Here is a 20,714-nt window from a genome sequence, read left to right as displayed (position 1 = left end):
GCTCTGCAGAATTCACTCTCCAGTGACATATTACTTAAATTACATGTAAGTAAGGGTGATAAGAGACCTTTAAATCAACACAGAGTGTATTTGTTCATCTGTTTGTTCAACGTAGCCCTGTGACAGACATGATCTGTGTTGAGATAGGCATAACGCTCAGTACTGCACAAATAAACATGATTACCGCAAGCAAAATTAAACCAAAATAAATACAATTTTGATAAAATAAATGAATTAATGGATTCCTCTGTTGTTCATTAAAAGTTCCCTGTCACAGTGTGACAGATCACACAAAGCAAGAAAAGAAGTAAAAGTAAAGACAAACAAGTCACCATATATTTAGTTGTAAACATTGTTTGCAGTTTTTGACAATAAAAACATGTCAACCCAATAAAAGAAACAGGGATTTGGAAATAAAAAATGGTAGGATAACACCATAGACTGTATAAATAATAATAAATAGACTGTATATGGATAACACGTCGGATCCTCCTGCGACCTCTACCGGCAGAGACACCAACAGGGCCCAAACTGATGACGTGGTCCGGTCTGTCGTTGACCAGAGCAGCAGTATGGCCGACCAGAGCAGGCAAATAAAACTCGCTGCAGCTAAGAAAAAGGTAAAGTATTTAACAACTGACCCGGCTTAATAAGACCAGAAGGACTGTCCCTGTCTGTCTTCTGTAGGTTTTTCGCGTTGCTGGTGTTTTCTGTCGTTTTGTTACACATCTCTTCACGGAGCAAGGGGTGTTGTCATTACACGTCGTCCGACCTCTGCGCTGTCGCTTGTCCCGCCTCTCTTGCGCCTTCTGAGGCTTCAATGCGCAGGCGAGATCGGTGCTTCTTCTGGGCCTCTATTGATAGCATTAACTTTCCCAGATTATGCTGACTATGTTTTAGCTCTTAGAGGTTTTTAAAATAATTCTACGCCGTGTAGCTAGTCAGTGAGTAACTTAACTTACTCCCTTTGCTTAACAGTTTCATGTGTCTTTCCAGCTAACGTTAAATGTGGTTAACGTTGTGTGGTTATCAGCTAACGTGCTAGCTAACTAAGGCACGTTAACGTTAGCAAGCTGGCTAACTAATGGGTAGTTTACTATTTATGAGTGTAAAGAATAATACACAGCTACTCGGCAGCTTTCTGTCTTTTCTGCAGGATGGCACAATTATATAAGGGAATGGTCAACAAATAGTAATTTTAATACAAACGCTGAGCTAGCATTGAAGCACAGTAAGGATAGAATGACGGGGACTGTTTTGACAGCTGACACCCCTCTTCCCCGTCGTGCTGTGTGCTTTAGCTAGGTGTGTTAGGCTAGTCAAAAAGATGGTGTTATCAGCTGTGAAATGTTAGCATCAGGAAATGACTTGTCAGCATACTTTGCTGCCCTACAATGTTCGTGGACAGGTTATCGTGTTGATAACACTTTAGCATTTCGCTGCGATTCAACCCCACAGTTTGCTGCAAGTTATCAACTTAATCTTGAAAAGTGACAGTTCATAACTTGTTGGCTGTGGCTATATGCATTTCACTCTACAATAGAAACCGGAACTTTGACTAGCTGGGAGCAGAGTGGGAGCAGTCCATCCCTGCTTCATCTCGGATCATCAGATTACTTGTTATGATCAATGTCTCAGTAGGTTGAAAGTCAGGGGAAAATTGGGCCTACTGCAATATCTGTGAGAAGAGGTAATAAAGTGTAATCTTGTTTAAAAAAAAAAAGGCAGCTGAGGAGATAAAGAATAGTTTGCTGCAGTTCTTTTACATCTATTGTTTCCTTTTCTTATGTGCTGCTCAGCTGAAGGAGTTTCAGCAGAAGAGCTCCCCTGTTAGTGTGGGAGGAGAAAAGGGTGGAGGAGGAGGAGGTGGTGGAGGAGGAGGAGCAGGGGCCAAGAAGAAGAGGAAGGTGAAGGGACTGAGCCAACATGATGCACCTTCATCAGACAGAAACTCTCCAGACAATGTAAGTCGGTTCCAGGCGGTCTTTCCGTACATTTACCTGATTTAATTCTGCCTTTTTTTTGGTCAAATAACAACTTCTTTCTGCATGTGTGTTTATATCTGATTTCTCAAATCAAGTGTACAGAATTGATTTTCATTTCCAGAACAAATGGTAATGATTTATATTGGCCTGCTTGGTCATCGATCACAAAATATTTTGCCGCTCGAAATGAAACGGCTGATTTACTATCAAGTTTGCGAATGCTTTCCTCTTCGCTATCAAACAACACGCAGTGCCAAGAACGCAGTAGCAGTATTGACACTTCTACTTGCCAGATGACGGGATCAAAATAATGTTTATCCAAGACAGAGAAGCACACTGGACAAGAGACGGAGGCAGTTTTAGCCCCATAAACAGTGGCCATTGCAGTGACCAGGGTTATAATGCAGCAAAGTGGAGATATTTCCTAAAATTTACAGAAACATTTGTTATGAGTATGCATTTTGAGTATTATTTTTGTAAACTGACCATCAGTTTTGCTAATTGGTATGTGTGTAAAATCAACCTTATTTCATAGAGCTCTTTTGAAAAGATATGTAAAAACACATTCATATTACTTCCATTTTATATGCTTTAAAGTGTTGCCATCTGGACTAGTAGTCTCGTCTCTAGTCTCTTTCTATTAATAGCTTCCTGTTTAATCCTGTATGCTGCTCTTATTAACGGACACTTAAGACTTATCTGAATTAAAAAACATAGTTTGTTTAATGTGATTATTTGCTGCTTGTCACTACTATTACATTTAAAGATTAAGCACCCTCTACTTCTGTGTGGTCCGCTTTAACGCTCTCATAAGCAAATTGAGAGGTCATGTGACTCCAGCACATAGCTTTCACACACAGAGGCTGACTGGTTCAGGTCAGTTTTCCACTGACCATGTCTGTCCGTAGTTTTCTAAGCCTGGCTGGAGTCCGGGCTAGTTACAACTTGCTTGTTCTGATGCATTTCTTTTCCCCAAACATGTTTGATTTTGGTTGTTCAAGACTAGATGGATAATTGCCTTGCCATTGATGATGATAATTCATGTTGTTAGGATTCCCATTTCTGCCTGCATCTTACCCAAACATAGTTTATTCTGATGCAGGCAATATTTGCTGACCTCTTGAGCCGGGCATACTAGCCTTAGTTTCTCCTTATTACACACCCTAGTCGTCACTTCTGAAGTTTTGTTGTAGCAGCTGCTTCTCTGTGCCTTTCTAAATCGTTGTCTCCCCTTTCACATCTCTTCATTTTCCACCCTTACTTCCGCTTTCCTGAAGTTTGACTGTATTCTGAAAGCACTTAGTCAAAGCAATGGAGTAGTCCTGCCTCCTTATGGCAACAGTCAGGTGAGCCTCTCTCTCTCTCTATTTCCTGACTGTTTTTGACCTACCTGCTCTTTCTCTCTCTGCATCCTTCTGCTGTAAATAGCTGCTTCTCATGTTGCAATATGTGTCTTGCTTCCCCATTCTTATCTCAAGTGCACATTTTCTTTTTTCCTGTCGCACAGACTAGAAAGCATGGGATGGATTTGAGTGCAAATTCTTGCAGCGGTACTTTTAAATCCCTGTCGAGAGAATGCATTAATAGTAAAGAGTTTATTCCGGTGTTGTTGAGTGATTTTCTAGAGTTCTCCATCTTATGTAGAAGATCTTCTTATGCGTATGAGTGTCTCTCTAGTTGCATGGCTGTGTTATCTGCGTCTTGGTCCATAAAGCTAGCATGCTTCTGGGAAAATAAATGTATGTGTGTTTTACTTTTCAACTGTCTTCTCATTGCTAGGTTTGTGTTTTTGTATGTCTTGCTTGCATTAGTGTAAAAGAGATGGGTTAGTTCATTTGTCAGTCATTCAATTCAATGTTATTCATACAGCATAGTCTGAGTATTTCAGTGCTTTCATTCTACGTTTCAGAGAGGGCCATGGATAGCGGTGGTGGAAAAGAATTGGGCATTGTGTAGCAGCTTTCTTGCTCCAGCTGTCACCATAAGTAACAGAGCCTGCTATAAGTGCTCTGTTAACCACAGATATAGACACCATCAGAGGCGCCTCCTTTTCTTATTACACTCTTATTTCCTCTTAGTCTGTGGACAACCGTGCATTAATCTAGACACATAAATGACATAATTGGATCAACTGAACATGAACTGAAGATTCAGTACAGTAATCAGGTTTTTCCCCTTGCACCTAAAAGCACATAACATTTGAGACATCATTGTGGTCTTTCTGTTGTTTTTTTTCATCATAACTGCTCTTGTTCTTGCCATTAAACCAGTGTGTGTGCGTTTTTTGTGTATGTGTCACCTCAGGCTTTTGCTGACATGGAGGCCATCGGGTCTTCAGCTGCCCAGTTGCTGGAGGACCCACAGGGCGAGCCGGGTCATGGCTCGCCCGTGTCTAACCTCGCTAGCTCTAACGCCGCTACTAACCCTGAGTCTGTTGGTCACAACACTGACCTCCAGGTGTGTGTCTCTCTTTGTCATTTTCTCCCTCTCTTGATCTTGTCTTCTCATTCTTACTCCTGTATGTCCGTCACATCTAAGATTATATGCCAAAGCATAGTGGCTCTAAAAAGCCAGTTGCTGTATTTTTGCTGATATATGTGAGAAAAACAACAGATCCCCTTTTTGTTTGGGGTGTGTTTTGTCATCACACAAATTATTTTAATCAAATTTTATCACAGTTTTTTCAGTTTTCCTTCTCTGCCTGTTTGTCTTTCTACCACTAACTCTATTTTCCTCTTTTGATCTTACTCTCTTTCTGCAGGACTATCCCGATACCAACGGCAACGAGAGTTTAACAGAAGAAAATAGGTGAGTTTCCTGATTCCTCACTGCCCAAGACACACCCTTGTATCTTTTTATGGAAACACACCATATACAAAACAGAGGTTACATATTAATGTGAATGGACTGGGTAAATATGGCGATTTAGATTTATTGCAATTAAGGGCTGGGTAAAACCTTTGTAAACAGCTTATTCAATATTAGACATATAAGCAATGCTGCTGAGGCAATGTATCCTGCTGCTCTAGCCATTGATTACTAATGCCACATAGCAGACTACATGGTTAATGTGTGTGATTGATTATTTATGTCTGTTATCCTGCAGACCGCTGTCTTCCACAGAGAGCCTGAGACAACTCTCACAGCAACTGAACGGCCTCGTCTCTGAGGTACAATTCTAGGACCGCTAATGTCTCTGTCTGTCACTCTCTCTCTGTCTCTCTCTCTCTGTCTCTCTCTCTGTCTGTCTGTCTCTCTTTGTCTCTCTCTGTCACTCTCTCTCTCTCTCTCTCTCTCTGTCACTCTCTCTTTGTCTCTCTCTCTGTCACTCTCTCTCTCTCTGTCACTCTCTCTCTCTGTCTGTCTCTCTCTGTCTGTCTCTTTGTCGCTCTCTCTCTTCGTTGTCTGTCTGTCTGTCTCCGTCTCTCTTTCTCTGTCACAGACACAGACACACACACTTATTTGTCATACAGTGTTTTAACAATATAACACCATCACTAATTTGCACTTTCATTTAGGGTGTGTTGCGTCTATTCTTAGCAGGAATGTACTGGAGGCATTTTCAGATTCACCAGTTGTCCCCAATCGCCTCAAGCACACTGGCTGCATCAACAGGTGCACCAGCACCAGCTTCATGTATTTCCTCTGAACTTGGTTTGGTTTAGTTTTGCATAGTCGGCAGCAAATCACAAAGAGAAACATTTTACACTGACCTTTTATCTGCTGAGTAAAACGATTAATAAGATAAGTATAGACAGGTATAATACTGGTTTAGTAGTGGGTATTTCGTAAACATAATAAGTACACTGTTTTATACTACATTTAAGAAAAAAACATGTTACGGTGTTGTTGCCCCACGTGGTTGTGAAATGCAGGTGTTATAACTGCTGACTAAACCGATTGCCCATCTGTAATGCATCCAGTACATTTCAGCTTTAAGCTCATAGAGACGGGTCATATATTTTTAATTTAAAATTTGTGCTGAAAGTGCATTAATGTGCTTGTCTGTGTCATTCTAGTCATCTGCTGCATATGTGAATGGGGACAGTCCACCTGTTGGTGAGAGAGAGCTGGAGGTAAGATAGAAAGCTAATATGATCTATAAACAGAAAAGTTAGGAGTCAGTCAAGTCATGGCCAGGTTCCAATAGTATATTAATACTATTCAATTCACCAAGTGAGCCTTGCGCTCAAATGAATCATAATGTGATGCGATCAATGGAGGTGGATGATTGATGTGTTGATGTTTGCCAGATTAGATGCCAGAAAAAGAAGAAACTATTTTATATGTGTTAAGGGGTTAAGAAACATCTATTTTATGGTATATTTTACTTAATTTCACATTTTACTTTACTTGTAAAGGTGCTATTGTTTGCCTCCATGTTAATAATTCACATCAGAATGTTTGTCCTCTTTGTTTGTCTTTTGCCACTCCACCTTATCCTTCTCTTGTCTCTTTATTTATTCATTTTTCTCCTCCTTTCCCGGATGCATGTTTGCACGTGACAGGGTCGGAACCAGGAGCTGGCAGCCGCCCTGGAGTCCAGCAAGCTAACAAACTCTCAGTTAAATACCAAGCTAGACCAGCTGGTAAGAAGCTGTGTGTGTGTGTGTGTGTGTGTGTGTGTGTGTGTGTGTGTGTGTGTGTGTGTGTGTGTGTGTGTGTGTGTGTGTGTGTGTGTGTGTGTGTGTGTGTGTGTGCGCGTGTGTGCGCGCAAGATATTTTGTGTTATTGGAGTTACCTCATTCTAGCCATTCCACAATTACCACATCAGTGCATGTACTATACATTCTGCATGTCATCTTGAGTAACCACACACAGGAAGAAGTCATGCATGGATTACATGTTTTGTTATTTATTTTTCACTTCGGTGTAACCACTGCATGAGGAACAATATGGGCACACTTTGGTCAGAGTTGTCATAACCTGATGGTAGATGCCTTATTGTAGCGCGCTAACAGCAATAAGCTCAAAGCCTCAAATACAGCTAAAAGGATAACATAACGCAGATAACGCAACAGGTTTATCATTTCAATACTTTGTGCTGTCTGGCAGTCAGATGAGGTTGTGCCAGAATTATGGTTTCTAGGGATAGAGTTGCTGCATGGGTGAAGAAAGAAATGTTGTTCTTTCCCAAACTTACATGTATATCCTTTTGGTCCGGCAGGCACAGCAGTCTCAGGTGCTCTCCGATCAGCTACAAAAGGTAAACGGGTTTCTTTTTTCCTCTCTGTCTGTTCGTTCCTGTCTTAATTGATCCAGTCTACTGAATGTTCACTGCCTTTCTGGCGATTCATGAGCTTTGGTATTTTTCTTCCTTCAGGAGCGAAAAGAATTTGAACAGAGATTTTCAAAAGAGCAGGGAGGCATGCGGGAGCAACTACAGGTAATGTTTTACTCAAACGCATACATTGAATTTGTGCGTTTTTAGAACGTCTAAAACTATCAGTATGTCAGAGTCCATGGTGTCATCCTGGGACGAACATAACCTTCCAATTGCTCACCCTGGCAAGAATAAATGATGTGGTCTGTCTAGCAAGACTGAAGGACTGAACTTAATGTCTCTGTATACATTCGTATTTAGTTAATGTTGTTATTTAATGAGGGACTTAATGTAAAATCATGGACATTATCTAGTCTCACGCTGTTGTTGTTTGTCTGTCCTCTCCCAAGGTTCACATCCAGACCATTGGTATACTGGTGTCAGAGAAATCAGAGTTACAAACGGCGCTACAATACACACAACAGGCTGCACGGCAGAAAGCAGGTGTGTGTGTGTGTGTGTGTGTGTGTGTGTGTGTGTGTGTGTGTGTGTGTGTGTGTGTGTGTGTGTGTGTGTGTGTGTGTGTGTGTGTGTGTGTGTGTGTGTGTGTGTGTGTGTGTGTGTGTGTGTGTGTGTGTATAATCGGCCGTACATGCACTTGAATGAAACATTTTCATCTTGGCAAGACCTTTTTTTTTAACGGTTTGTTTGTGTGTCTGTGTAGCTGAAGCAGAGGAGTTGAATAACCGTCTGCAGGCAACAAAGCAGAGAGTGTCGGAGCTGGAGAGAACTCTCTCCTCTGTCTCAACACAGCAGAAACAGTTTGAAAAGGTAACACATTGCAGAATTCATAGAAAAATGTTTCATCCAGATACTTTATATATCATATGACAAACGTATGTAACTCACAATGAGCTGCGTGATTGTGAAACAGCCACATACAATAGCATATTCCTCTGTTCTACATTTTAAATGTCTGTCATGTGTGTTTGTTATTTTTAATAAAGTTTCCTTTTTGTCTCCAGCACAACAAAGAGTTTGAAAAGGAGAGAGACAGCCTGAGGCTAGAGGTGTTTAGACTAAAGTAAGTCACTTTGCCCCAGAATACACCAGGAGACGTATTTTGTAACATTTCCACAGCAGATGTTAAATGGTATTTAGAGTCCATCAAATTATTTACAGCCCAACAGATGGCACACGCGATTCTCCAAAGTCCTGTTAAAACCTAGTGGGTGAAATGAGCAACCTCTGCACGCCTGTGTGTTCGCAGTAATGTGAGTGAGGAGTCGAAGCAGCAGAACTCGGAGCTGTCGGAGCAGATAAAGCTGAGCACGCAGCAGAATGGAGCAATGAGGCTGGAGGTGGAAGATCTTCGCAAGAGACTCGAAATAACTGACCTTATGTTGCAACAGGTGCATTGAGACACAGGCACAACATTTTACAGTACATCACATATATGCTGATCTTACTCTTAAAAATAATTTCAAGTGTTGGATCAGCTCTACGGCAAAAAAGCAAATTTTTCGGATTATTTTCAATCTCACTCCCTAAATGTTTGTTTGCCGACAATGCAGATATATGTGGTGTTTTTTTATGTATTTACCTGCATTTCACTCCAATATTTGTTTCTCTCTCTCTAGTGCTCCAGTCAGTCAGATCCCACCAGTGCCAACCAACAGGTCCAGCTACTGCTGGGAGAGAAGCAGCAGCTGGAGGAACATAATCACCAGGTCTGTGTACCTTTGTCTTGCAGTTATCTGCATGTGTGTCATGCTACTGCCACATCTAAAATATTTTGATAAAGTGTGTTGATATATATTTTTTGAAGTGTGTGGCTCTTTAGCAGATGAACTGTTATTTTATTCACTTGTAAAGAATTAAGCAGCTCAACAAAGCTACCTTTCCTGTTCGCATTGGCATCAAATGACCCACGAGAAGTCATCCACCTTTATTATTGTCCCTTGCTTTATGTTTTGTTGTTGTAGCTGATGGAGTCGATTGGCCAGCTGCAGACGGAGAGGGACTGCTATGCAGAGCAGATCCAGGAGGAGGGTCGTGTATGGAAGGACAAAACAGAACAGCTGCTAACACAGGTGAACTATACAGTAACATCAGCATGGACATAAAGAAATCTGGATGTTCTTTGTTGTTTACTTATTGTTGTTTTGGTTTTAAACAAATGATTAATTGATGTCTGCGCAGGTGTCTTTGGTGGCAGAGGAGAGGGACAGAAACATTACTCGTGTCCAGGAACTGGAAGCCAGCATCACAGAGCTACAAAATGCTGCAGGTACGAGGCTCACACATGTAGTGCTTCTTCCTTCCCAAAATGATTAAACCTGATAATTGTCATCCGTTTTCTCCTCCTCCTCCTGCAGTGTTGCTGTCCCAGGAGAGAGAGGCCCTGGATAATGCAGAGCCTCAGTCCTCGGGGCCCTCAGAGAGTGAGGTGGCTCTGCAGGAGGCCCTCAACACTCTACGTCAGGAGAAAGACGCTCTTATCGCACAGTACCAGGCACAGGTACCACTTACATTCACACATGCTTGAGCAGTTGTGTTTCAACTAATATTTAGTTAATAAATTTGCTTGTTATGGAATTGTATGTGATGCTGAGTCTTATAATGGTCATTTACCCTTAACATTTAAAAGGTTCATTCTTATACATAATAGCTTTTTTCTTTGTAAAGTTTCTTTAATCGGCCTCTAATATTTCCCCCCAGCTACGAGATAACGAGCAGCTGAGCCGCATGTGTGTAGAGCAGGAGTCGCGTCTGGGGGAGATGGAGCGGCAGGTGGAGAGACAAGTCGAGGAGGGAGACGACCGCCGGCGCATGCTGGAGGATGTTCAGTCAGACAAGGCCACCATTAGCCGGGCTCTCACCCAGAACCGGACACTGAAGGACCAGCTGGCTGAGCTACAGAACGGTTTTGTCAAACTGGTGAGGCTGGAAATCTAGCTGTCTGTAACAATAACTTGGCAAAGGTTTCACATATTAGTAAAAGTACATTCATAGCAAGTATTTGCTCAGAAGGTAATTTCTGTCTTCATGCCAAAATTCCTGTTCCTCCTTTTATTTGTACAGACTAATGAGAACATGGAGCTGACCACTGCCATCCAGTCAGAGCAATATGTGAAAAAGGAGCTGGCTCGCAGAATGGGCGAACTGCAAGAGGAGCTGCACGACGTCAAGGAGCAGGTATGGCTGAACACAAAACACTATCAATGACAAGCCCAATTCTCCTGGTGGATTTTCACGTTGTAATATTTGTTGTCTGCCATACACATACTAGTGCATTAACACAATAGAAGGATAAATCAATAAAGCTGATTCTGATTCTGGATGCAGTTGTTTTCTGCTTCCTCCTGGTATTCACTTTCCTCTTTGTTCCCTTTTGCTCCAGCTGGAACTGAAAAGTAAGGACCTCCAGGGTCTGATGGAGCAGAAGGACCAGATAGTGGCCCACCTGCAGCAATACTCTGCGGGCTACCAGACCCTGGCCTCAGAGAGGGAACAGATCCACCACCAGTACCTGCAGCAGATCCAGCTCATGGACCGGCTGCAGCACGATGAAAGCCAGGGCCGTGTGCAACTGGAGATCAGTCACAATCAGCTCAAGCAAGCGCAGGTACAAAAGCATAAATGCTCTCCAGTACGACAGGACTTCCAGAGCTGAGCTACAGGTGTATTAGTGTGGATGTAGCCTAAGTTTGTTTTGAAAGACTCTCTGTCTCCCCCTACAGGAGCATTTGGAAATGTTAGTCAAAGACAACGAGCACCTGAAGGCTGAGGTGAAGGAACTGCTCAACAGCTCAACTCTTGTCTCATCGTCCAGAGACCAAGGTAAGATTAGTTTCTTACTGGTATGTTGGTGCTTTGTCTTCTACTGCCATTGTTGGAGCTTTTTCAGATTTCATTCTTCTCACCATCTCAATATGTCACTACGTCACTTAGGCGATGGAGTGGAGAGCCAGTCGCTGCAAGAGAGCCCAGAGAAATCCTCCACCATAGTTATCCCAGAAGACTTTGAGAGCCAGAAGGAGATGGTGAGGATAGTGATGAATGTTCGTCACAAAAAACTGCTTGTGAAGACGATGTCAGATTCATTTTTTTAACTACATATGAGGGAAAAGCTTTCTTTCTTCTTATTCAGCCGCTCCCTTGCACCGTCCTCAACAACCACCCTTTCTCCCCCGACAGGAGGAGTTTATCCGTGGAGCTTTGGCTCAGCTGGAGGCGGAGAGGGACGAGGCCAGAAGGCAGCTGGAGGAGGAACACAGGCTCCACATGGCAGCCAGGCACCAGGCTGCTCTGGCCCTCAGCCTAGAGCACCAACACCACAGCTACACACCCGGTTATGACCACCATCACGATCACGATCACACCGAGGACCAACATGGTCACTGTGAACACAGTCACGAGCATTCAGGTGAGGAAGGCCAGATGGTTAGTTTGTGTGTAAGCGTGCAAATGTTCTTACAATGAAAAGGCCAAGAATACGTGTCCTTAGATAAAAAGGATCTGGAGTGCATTGTCTTAATCCGCTGTATATTATCCTCTTCCCAGAAGGAGGAGTACCGGTGGAAGTTCATCAGGCCCTGCAAGCTGCCATGGAGAAGCTTCAGCAGCGTTTCTCCTCCCTCATGAGGGAGAAAGCTGACCTGAAGGAGAGGGTGGAGGAGCTGGAGCACCGCTGCATCCAGCTGTCTGGAGAGACCGACACTATAGGTTAGAGAGTCGGATATGTTTGTTGTATTTTCATCATTGTTGTCTTCATCACTGTTCTAATTTCTGTTACTACATTCTCCGTCTGTCTTCCAGGGGAGTACATAGCTCTGTACCAGAGTCAGCGGGCCATCATGAAGCAGAAACACCAGGAGAAGGAGCAGTACATCAGCATGCTGGCCCAGGACAAGGAGGAGATGAAGGTACTGCATAGCAACCTCTTTTGAAAATAACCATCAACGCAGTTCATTGTACTTCCATACGATGTTTGTCGTGATGCATGTTGTGGCTCAGTTTTCCGTCGTTGTTTCTCCGTTGTCCGTTAGGCGAAGCTGTCGGAGCTCCAGGATCTGGTGATGAGGCTGGTGGCCGAGAGGAACGACTGGTACAGCCGCTACGTCAGCGCTGTAGCCGGCGCAGGCACGGTGAACCCCGACCTGCTTCCTGTGGGGGAGGATCACACTCACCCAGAGCACCACGCGCACACACACACACATCTTAACGCTGTCAGTGGAGCAGGTAAGCACAACCAGTACTACTGTGTGTGTGTGTGTGTGTGTGTGCGCACGTCGGAATAAAAATGCCAATTGTGTCTTTTTCATATTCAATATATTTCATATAATTCCACCATGCTGTTTCTCTCTCTCTCTCTCTCTCTGCTGCAGACGATATGGAGATCATTCCTTTGTCAGAGCCCACCACAGGCCTGGAAGCCCCCTCGTCACAGGCGCTGTCGAGCGGGTCAGCCCAGAGTGACTCCAAGCCCCCGGGGCCCAACGAGGACGGCACGGCCCAGCAGATCATGCAGCTGCTCCAGGAGATCCAGAACCCCCAGGGAGCACCGAGATCGCCCCCGTTCCTCGGGGAGAACCCCTGCATCCCCTTCTTCTACCGGCCTGACGAACAGGACGAAGTCAAGATCCTGGTGGTGTGAGGCGTGACTGAGGCTGGGCGTGTGCGTCCGTGCGTATGTATATGAGATAGTGGACATGTCTTGAAGTCTGGGGAATATTAAACACCACAGTATACCGTGTTTGTAGCTCGTTGATCATATTCACAAACACTTTTCAAGAAATATGACACCCTGCCACACTAGTCACAGATATCTGAATGTCTTTGTACCCAGTTACATTTAAATGCCCCCCCTCTCTGCTCTGTGTTGGCACACGTGTGCACAAGGAGTGTATTATCTATTTTTTTTTGTTTCTTTGTTTATGATGCTCTTCCCAGAGAGATAACCAGTATTTCTTTGCGCAATCTGATTATTCTCCATACCACCATATATTTAATCACCATTGCCCCTCTCGTCTCCCATTTTACACATAAGTGCAATAAAGGGGCCATATATATATATATTCTGAACCCTTGCTGATACATTACTACAAGAGCTGTCAAAAAATGTGTGCGACTTCAGTGCAAAATCTCAGTTTTTAGACAATTCACTGTACAAATGCCAAATAAGAGCATCGCGTTTGAATGTAATAACCCAAATATTTACCCGTATGTTTGCGTAATGTGAGGAGAAGGGACGATGACGAATGGGCGCATGAGGAGAAGAGGTGCAGAGGTGCAGAGGACAATGTAAGTTTAAGTCGGAGAGAGAAACTCGAGTGCACGTACTAGCCTTTGAACTGTAGGCGCTGCTCCGTTTCACAGTCGAGAGTTTGCTAGTTACGTGAAAGGATTCAGGAAGACAGAGGCAGGTGTCGTAGATTGGTACTGTTCCTAAAATAACCCTTTATTGTTTTTGTCTTTTTCCTCCAAACACTGAAAATAAGTCTCATTTTTGTACAATGTGAAATGTTAATATATGTGAAACGACTGTGTTATGATGTCAAACATCCTGTTAGACTGAGAGGAGTCACCGCCGCTATGAAAAGGTGGTTTCTAAAGTCCTTGAGGGGATAGATGCAATTTATAGATCCCTTGAAAACTTATTTTAGTCAGTTATTAAGGCATCATCTTCAGAGTGTAATTCTGATAAATGAAAGAGCTTGGGCTGCTGTGCTTTGGGCTGCTTCCCACATTAGTGTTTTCTCTGTTTGTCAGTCGCCGGGTAGATACTCTGGAGGAAGTTACAGGAAGTATGGTGTTAACACGAACTCATAAGTCGTCTCTCTTCTTCAAATCCTCTCTAACCTGAGGCATTTGGCTGGCCTCATCACAAATGTCCACACTTTATTTTTTATTTTTTTTCTCCTCATAGCTGCTCCACTATAACTGAGTCCTGATTTAACTTTCATGGGTTCTTTTAGTTTCTCAACAAACTGACACTATTGATAAGAGCCTGTTCTTTTCTGTTACGTTTGCTTATGTTTCCGCATATCAAAGAATTAATGCACATCCTTTACAACTGGACTGTGTGAGTTTACGTGTGTGTTTGTTGTGATCCAAACCGTTTCCTCTTCAGGCCGAAGTTGCATCTGTTGTGCTTTTTGTAGATCTCTATCAGATTATATAAGTATGATTGCACTAAAACTGTACGAAGCCTCTCATTCGGCTCCTTCCTCTGTTGGACGGTGACGTTTCTTAGCTGGCTCACTGATCTCTGTGGAGGAAAAGGGGAATCCTATGAAGCCCCAGTCTTAAGCTGAGGGTTCCAGTTGAAGCTAATTAATTTAATTGAAAGTGTGTTGGTGTGTGTGTGTGTGTGTGTGTGTGTGTGTGTGTGTGTGTGTGTGCAGTGTTGCACTCGGAGGATGAATTGTAAATATGAATAGAAGGTGAAATCCCAAAGATATGGGACCAGTCAGAATTTGAGAAAATTAACAACTCTTTCCAAAACTTGTAAAAATTGTTCTCATATTGGCAGCACTTGAGTAAATCTCCTTCGGGCATCGAAAACAAGAACATTAGGAGCTCTTTTTCTGAATTTAAGACTCTAGCTTGAAGGGAGAGATGCTCATATTCACAAATGTAGATTGGAGGATGGATTGATTGACGAGCCTTTTTCCCTTTGCAACTAGCAACCCTGAGCTACGCTATCGCAGCTCCTTTATGTTTCATTTCAGATTAAATCACAACAGAGGCCTCTGGTTTTTAAGAGTCTTCCCATGATTTTAAGCAAGGACATGCGGGTCATACAAAACTCCCAGTGACTGATTTTTGAGGTATTTTAACCTCATTTGGATGTCTTTGAATTTTAAGATCCTCTCTGTTGTGTTTACTTTGAGGTAGAGGACACATCTGTTCACTTGTTAAATAGCACACTTGATATTTATCACTAAATGCAACTGGGCAGAATGCATTAGTGCACATTCTGGTATTTTAAAGGAAAGGAAAATGTAATATGTGGAGGCTATATGTACTTTACAGGTGTAAAATGTTTTGTTTTTTTACAGGCAAAGTAAACAGTGCAGCCTCTACATTAAACCACAACACTTTGTTAGTAACAGGGGGTTTGAATACATTTACTTTAATCATTCTTGATTTAAAATATTCCTCGCTTCTTAGCATTCTCTCACTTTTGGGTTTTCCTTTTGAAAAATGCCACAAAATATGATTTATTTTTCTTCCTTCATTTTGTTTTTTTTGGTTAGACCAAGAGTTGAATATACAATAAAATTCTTTGTGTGGTTTCGGGGCTTGTAAAATAACATTTAAGACAATGTGGATAAAATGACTTCCCACACTCTCTGATTCGCTGTTAAATATGTTATGCGTGATGAAATAAATAGCAATGAGAAAGCATTTATTGTCTTTACTGTAGAAGTAAAGGTGGTGTGTATATACTGTAACTGTGTAACATATTGTATATTCATTATGCCTGGTGTGTGGGGGAAAAGCTGCTCTGCCATGTTTACTGGCAGTGTGGACCGTGTGTGTCGTTGGCGGTTACTGACTGGCTGTGATTTAATACAAAGATTGACTAAAAAAAGAGAAAATATTCTATTTATTTGGAATACGTTAGTATCTCAACTAATCAGTTTTATTGTAAAATAGACGTCACTTTTGGATGGAAATGAAGGATCATTCAGAGAACTGATTTGTTCGAGGGCTGCTTCTGACAGAAGCTTTCTGATTTGTTGTTTTTCCTCGAGTAATATTTTCTCCCCTTCTCCTGATTAAAACTGATTGAGCAACTTGAACACAATGTGTCTCGATTTCTTCATTACTTTGATCCAAACTAGGTGAGATGCAGCAGGTTTGACTAATGACATGCTAATAACATTAACGATGGCTTTACAAAAATAATTACGTTCCTATCAGCCTCAGCTGTAGTTTGTTTGGTGCTGAATGAACGGAGATGGACTAAAAATGTGTTCTGCCACTGTAGAGATATTGACGTCTAAAATCTAGAAACATGTCTTTGGTTTCAAGGAGTATCAGTCGGCTGTTGGCTCGTCTGTATTATGCTGTTCACCACCATAAAGAGATGAAGAAGACAAAGGGAAAACTTCCTTTAATACACAGGTTTTTAATGTGTTGACCAAGCACAGCAGTTCTGCAAGATAAAGTCATCGTTCCATCACCAGCACTTTAAACAAGATGCAGGACCCGGTTGCTGCAGGAGTTCACTCAGTCCCGTTCTGCTCTTTTACACACGGAGAGAAGCAAGAAAAACCAAAGAAAAAACCCTCTGCTAGCAGCTAAAGTATCAAACAACCTGCCAATGTCCACATACATCACCGCATTACACATTTTTATACGTATTTCAAATATTTCCTTATACACACTCATTTATTCATAATAATTTAAATACTCAGCAGACTAAATTCTCTAGACAGTGGAAGTACAAGTCCCATAAGAGGCACCACACATACATAGTAACACATTAAGATATGTCCATAATAAACTATTTACTTTTAAATAATAGGTAGAATATGCTTTGTCGTATTTGCGTTGCAGAATTCAGATGTACAAGGGGTCACAGAAGTGCTTTCTAAATGGCTAAAATGACATCGGTTGAGGAGCAGAGGCGGACTTTTGTGGATGGTGGGTTCGGGATTTTTGTTTGGGGTCAAAAAACAACACACTGACGGGGAGAACAGATGATGAACTCACAGGCTCTCAGACAGCAGTGTGAGGGTGCAACAGGAGGAGCGTTTTGATAGTGTTATGCATAGACTGTGGCTGTTTTCATGTTCTCACTCACCCCCGTGACCACTGAGAGAAGGAAGAAAAGAAAAGAGGAACAAAAGTAAATGGCAGATCATAAACCTGAATAAAATGCTGAAAGTTTTCCTGTCAGTACATCAGAGGATTTGATGCATAATGAAGAGGAACACACTTTCCCATGAAGGACCTCATTCCCTCTGAAATAATTAGGATGTATAAGGGGGTATCTAACAGTCTTAGGGTGCAACCCAGGCCACATATTCCCTTCCTCTCAGTGAAGCATGTGCTCTGATTCTTGTGTGACTGGTGTCATGCAGCTGTCTGCAGAAGGATAGTCTATATATTGCACTTTCTATTTAGATCCCGCCTCGATAAGATAGCACAGTGACAAAGTTTGTTTTTTTTTTATTAAGAGGAGAGGAAAGTGGGAAAAGTGGCATGGGAGGCGCCTCTTTAAGCCAAAAAAAAAGAAAAAAAGATTGGGAAACCATTTTCTTTGTTGCATAGATTCTGTGGAAGCACAGACAACAGCGTGTTTGAGAGGTGGTCTTGACAAAGTGAACTATTTGACTGTCCACTGATTCAATTACAGTTATAAAACAGTTGAATTTAGTGACAGTGAGGCCTTTGCAACAGGTCCCCCCATGATGTATCGCTGCAGTCCTAGTGCAAGAGGAGAAAGACGAGGAGGAGGAGGAGGAGGGTGAAAAAAAAGAATGAAGAGCAGCATGTGTGTTTCAGGCATATGAGGGCGAGGAGTCTGTATGTGGTCTTTAACCCTCATTTTGTTCGAGCCCTCCTCCCTCATGGGAGCTGTGTGAGTGATGGTGCATTCTGTTTTATAGTTAATGTGTGAAAACCAGTTTTAAAGGAGTTAAAACGGAGGATGAAGGGGTTTCTTCTTCAGCTTGTAGCCTGACATGCTGTAAGGAAATTAAGCATTTTTCCTCGTAAAGTGTCGTAAAAACATGTATTATCACCAAAATCATTGAAATGAAGAATTTGTTGTGGACATTCTGATATTGTTTTGCTGTTCGGTGTCATTTCATCCAAAAGTAGCTATCCTTTTGTTTTTTTAACTCTGCTCTGAAGACGTTTGATTAAAACATGTTTTCTTCACACATGACCGGCAGTACAAGGTGAGTTAGTGACACAAACATTTTCGTGAGGAAATCAGGAAAAAAAAAAAAAAGACATAAAAGAAACAAGTTAATATAAGTCAGTCAGCAGCCAGAATACCCATCAAAAAGGCTGGAGTATCATGTAATACTCAGGCAAAGTGTCATGCTTAGTTTGCTCCCACGTTGGGTGTAACAGCAGGAACACATATTCTGTATGTATTTGCTTGTATATAAATATGCTGTATATATGTGTGTGTATTTATGAAAGCAGTGTGCATGCACATTTGCGCAGACACTCAAAAATGTATCAATTATTTTATCTACGTAGTTTATTTAAATTCTGAGGGTGCAGCATGTTCATGTCAGTCATGCAGGTGTGTTTTCAAGTATTCTGCATCTCAGTGTGTGCGTGTGTATGTATGTATATGTGTGTGTGTGTGTATGTGTGTGTGTGTGTGTGTGTGTGTGTGCGTGTGTTGTAAGGGAAAAGTAGGAGCAGGAGAAGGGAGCCGGCTTGATCGGGTGTGGTAGAAAACAACAGGAAGGTGGCACTGTTGTCCATGGCGTCTCATCCAGAGGTGGGACGGACGGAGGGAGGGAGGAGCTCAGAGGTCTAGTGGGTTGGAGAAGGTGGGGGTCTCCGACTGCCATGGACACACAAACGCACAGAAACAGATACAAAGAAGAGAGGACGGGAACAGGTTGGATTAGTGTTTTCTTGGTGGTCGCAGCCTCCATTTAAACTTCACGTTAATGTTTATACTTACATGTTGTTATTTCAGGGGCCCCCATGTGTTAATCATGCACACAAACACAATACCATCACTCACACAGACAGCCACTTATATCATGAGATAACACATGGAAGGAAACCCCAAAAAACAAAGCTCAGTTAGCATGGCCACAATGCAGGTACTGTATGTTTGCATTAGAGGCCAAATACAAGCAGAATAACTTCATATCCAAGTGTTGTCTAAGTACAGTAGCAGGCACTTATGCACATTATTTAATAAACTTAGTTGTTGTTATCATCTTAAATAATTGTTTGGTGTTGTAACAGGAGTGCTAAAAACTCCTAGAAGGCATAAACATATGATAACATGCTATTGTTGAAGGTTTGGGGCGTCATTGTAAAAAAACCTCCAAAACAGAAGCTCCAAGCCGAGGGTTCGCAATATAAACTTAAGCTCAGCATTCATACAATTTTAAAAGAAGGAGTTTGACGTTTGGGGAGATGCACTTATTTGCTTTGTGGCAGAGAGCTAGATGAGAACATTGATACCAACACATAAAGACGAAGCGGATACGAGCAGTCAGTTGGCTTAGCTTAGCATAAGGGCCGGAAAACACTTTGCCAATTTGCCACTTTACACTTTGGTATTTGTAATTAAACAAATGAGATATAACATGCTAATTAGTGAGCTTAAGAGGTGCTGGTAGGTGGATTTTGTTATCTTTCGACAGAACCAGGCTAGCTGTTTAATCTGCTTCTAGTCTTTATGCTAAGCTAAGCTAACCGGTTGCTGGCGGTTGCTACATATTTACTGTACAGATATTTATCGCTTTTTGAATCTAACTCTCGTCAAGAAAGCAAACAGGCATATTTACCAAAATGAACAAACTATTCCTTTAAAAATACTTATTTTAAACTTTTTTGTTTTAGCTTGTCACCCCGTAAAACGTAGTAAAGTAATGTCTACTCACAACACCTTTTCGAATGTTGCATACTGTATGTCTTTAAGTTGCAAGTAGTGCAACCAAAGAGTGATGTTCCCCACTCAGATTGTTTCAATTAAATTGTTTTTTAGAGGCCTGGACATGTAAACAATCCTGTATATCCCTGGAAAAAAAAGGTTGGTTGAGAAGTGAGCAGAGCGACCTGCACGCATGCTAACATTTACTGATGCCATGACTTTAAACGACAACGTCAGACACTCAGAGACAAAGTTAGAGATGAGTGGGATGTCATGGCATAAATACGTCACGTACAACACTGACACAAAAACAACAATCATCTTTAGGTTTCGGACAGGCGAATCCTGTCTAACCTGCTGTAATCTGAGAAAAGTCCTCTTTCACAAGACATTTCAACACATACTGACACACTGACACCCCTTCAATAAATTCATTATTGAAACGACTCCAAAAATCAGCTCAAACACTGACGCAAACACACACACCCTCTGAGCTGGGTGTGTGTTTGCCCATGCAGCACTCTAGCACTCTGAGAAGAGAAAAGAAAAGTGAGAAAAAGAAAATGGCATGCAGTGAAAGGATGCCATACTGAGAGGAAGAGAAAGAAGGAAATTGGTCATGATGATGATGATGATGGCGGACAGTACCCAACGTACCAGCAAAGTTAGTCCTCATTGGTCAGTGATAGTGATTCTGTAGAAGGAACCATAGTCATGTGTGGGACAGAGGTGTGGTGAGGAAAAGAGGGGTTGAAGAGGAGGAAGAGAGAAACAGGAGTGCAAACAGTTACAGTGCAGGAAATGACCAATGTCACATGTGCTCAGCTCTCACTTAGGACATACCAGAACAAACAATTTCTCCACTAAA

At 42.1% G+C, this 20,714-nt stretch overlaps 2 protein-coding genes across 13 annotated transcripts in view; one reads left to right on the top strand and one right to left on the bottom strand.

Annotated features, from left to right (window-relative positions):
- The first annotated feature begins 552 nt into the window (after positions 1-552).
- On the top strand, positions 553-16,066 carry golga2 (golgin A2). Of its 4 annotated transcripts, XM_068706278.1 has the most exons (28): positions 553-620; positions 1,800-1,964; positions 3,263-3,331; positions 4,290-4,442; positions 4,747-4,793; positions 5,092-5,155; positions 6,005-6,061; positions 6,494-6,574; positions 7,153-7,191; positions 7,309-7,371; positions 7,659-7,752; positions 7,973-8,079; positions 8,274-8,332; positions 8,519-8,660; positions 8,889-8,978; positions 9,234-9,341; positions 9,451-9,538; positions 9,627-9,769; positions 9,970-10,188; positions 10,333-10,446; positions 10,652-10,876; positions 10,992-11,091; positions 11,203-11,294; positions 11,449-11,677; positions 11,815-11,976; positions 12,070-12,176; positions 12,300-12,492; positions 12,639-16,066. In XM_068706278.1, the coding sequence occupies exons 1-28, from the start codon at positions 573-575 to the stop codon at positions 12,905-12,907; spliced, it is 3,327 nt and encodes a 1,108-aa protein (XP_068562379.1). In that variant the 5' UTR covers positions 553-572; the 3' UTR covers positions 12,908-16,066. The 4 variants fall into 4 exon arrangements, with proteins under 4 accessions (XP_068562379.1, XP_068562380.1, XP_068562381.1 ...); XM_068706279.1 differs by lacking the exon at positions 3,263-3,331; XM_068706280.1 differs by lacking the exon at positions 4,290-4,442.
- A 314-nt stretch (positions 16,067-16,380) lies between these two features.
- dnm1a (dynamin 1a) overlaps positions 16,381-20,714 on the bottom strand; it is a 49,615-nt gene continuing 45,281 nt past the window's right edge. For 6 of the 9 annotated variants that reach the window (XM_068706268.1, XM_068706271.1, XM_068706272.1 and 3 more), the window contains one exon: positions 16,381-18,796. In XM_068706268.1, the coding sequence (XP_068562369.1) occupies positions 18,766-18,796 (31 nt within the window). In that variant the 3' untranslated portion in view covers positions 16,381-18,765. Of the gene's footprint in view, positions 18,797-20,503; positions 20,541-20,714 lie in introns of all 9 variants that reach the window. The other 3 variants (XM_068706270.1, XM_068706274.1, XM_068706275.1) reach the window with 1 other exon arrangement.

The sequence above is a fragment of the Cebidichthys violaceus genome, unplaced genomic scaffold (assembly GCF_023349555.1).
Source record: "Cebidichthys violaceus isolate CVI_PGR_0920_01 unplaced genomic scaffold, fCebVio1.0.p SCAF_12, whole genome shotgun sequence".
Lineage (NCBI taxonomy): Eukaryota > Metazoa > Chordata > Actinopteri > Perciformes > Stichaeidae > Cebidichthys > Cebidichthys violaceus.
The sequence above is the reverse complement of the archived record's forward strand: the minus strand, read 5'-3'. Positions and strand labels throughout refer to the sequence as shown.

What these genes read in the sequence shown, in the direction of transcription:
- golga2 (XM_068706278.1), top strand. Translation starts at nt 573, where the DNA reads ATGGCCGACCAGAGCAGGCAAATAAAACTCGCTGCAGCTAAGAAAAAG. An exon ending in TGGAGGAACATAATCACCAG is followed by an intron (nt 8,979 to 9,233) that starts GTCTGTGTACCT and finishes TTGTTGTTGTAG; the next exon opens with CTGATGGAGTCGATTGGCCA. An exon ending in ATCAGCTCAAGCAAGCGCAG is followed by an intron (nt 10,877 to 10,991) that starts GTACAAAAGCAT and finishes CTCCCCCTACAG; the next exon opens with GAGCATTTGGAAATGTTAGT.